The 819-nt window shown below is 51.5% G+C and overlaps 1 protein-coding gene across 1 annotated transcript in view; it reads right to left on the minus strand.

Annotated features, from left to right (window-relative positions):
* The window catches only part of LOC131880149 (leucine zipper putative tumor suppressor 2-like), a gene marked incomplete at its 3' end in the record, with an annotated part of 47,196 nt that overhangs the window by 6,270 nt on the left and 40,107 nt on the right, over window positions 1-819 (minus strand). The window contains 1 exon segment of the mRNA XM_059226677.1: window positions 37-447. Within this exon segment, the coding sequence (XP_059082660.1) occupies window positions 37-447 (411 nt within the window).

Below are 819 nucleotides of genomic sequence, written 5' to 3' on the forward strand. Positions count from 1 at the left end.
TGGAGGTCACCGGACCACTTGGGTGAAGCGGCCCACCTTGATTAAAGGGATCAGGCAAACCGTTGATGTTCATGGCACTCAGGCGCACCTGACCAATGACATTTCCTCCTAGGTTGGCATTGGTCCCGTGGGTCCCATTGTTGCTATTGTTCCCGCCCAATGGCCTATAGCGATTGAGGCTGCGACTCGTTGGGTCATAGGAGGAGTGTCGCCGCTCGGGTTCCTTACTCCTGAGGTCATTAAGAGGTCGGGGCTGGGAGTGACTGGAAGGAGGAGTGGGCCCCACCACCGACGACGAATTGGGCAATGATTCCGATCCCGAGGAAGAGGTGGGGATCAGCTTCAGATTGGTGTGATGCCTGCGAGCCAAAGCTCGTCGGTCGAGGGAGTTGAATTTGTTGAAAGCAGCAGCAGCGGGGGATTGTTGGACATGCAATTCCTGAGAACCTGAAGTGAAGGAGAAAAGCCGGTTTTGAAATTCCAATCACTCTGGACATGTCACTTGGTACATGCGTTGTGCTCATCGAATCATCCCCGATCTTATCTTATCTTTCTGCGCCACCACTGGCACCACTACCACCGCTACAACCACCAACGCCATACCATTGCCAATCGCAGTAAGGATGGAGTTGAAGTCTTGCGATTTGAATTCTCGTAAGTCATCTGCTAGTTTGTGGAGCCCTCTTTGATAGTCTCAATTTCTCTTCCCGCAGGCTATAAATCACTACCAAATTTGAGTGTTTGCCACCTCCAACCTCGACTACTTTGTATATGCTCTCTACTAGCACTAGCAGTGTTAATACCCAGCCCAAAACGTCC

This window comes from Tigriopus californicus, chromosome 5, assembly GCF_007210705.1.
Source record: "Tigriopus californicus strain San Diego chromosome 5, Tcal_SD_v2.1, whole genome shotgun sequence".
Taxonomy (NCBI): domain Eukaryota; kingdom Metazoa; phylum Arthropoda; class Copepoda; order Harpacticoida; family Harpacticidae; genus Tigriopus; species Tigriopus californicus.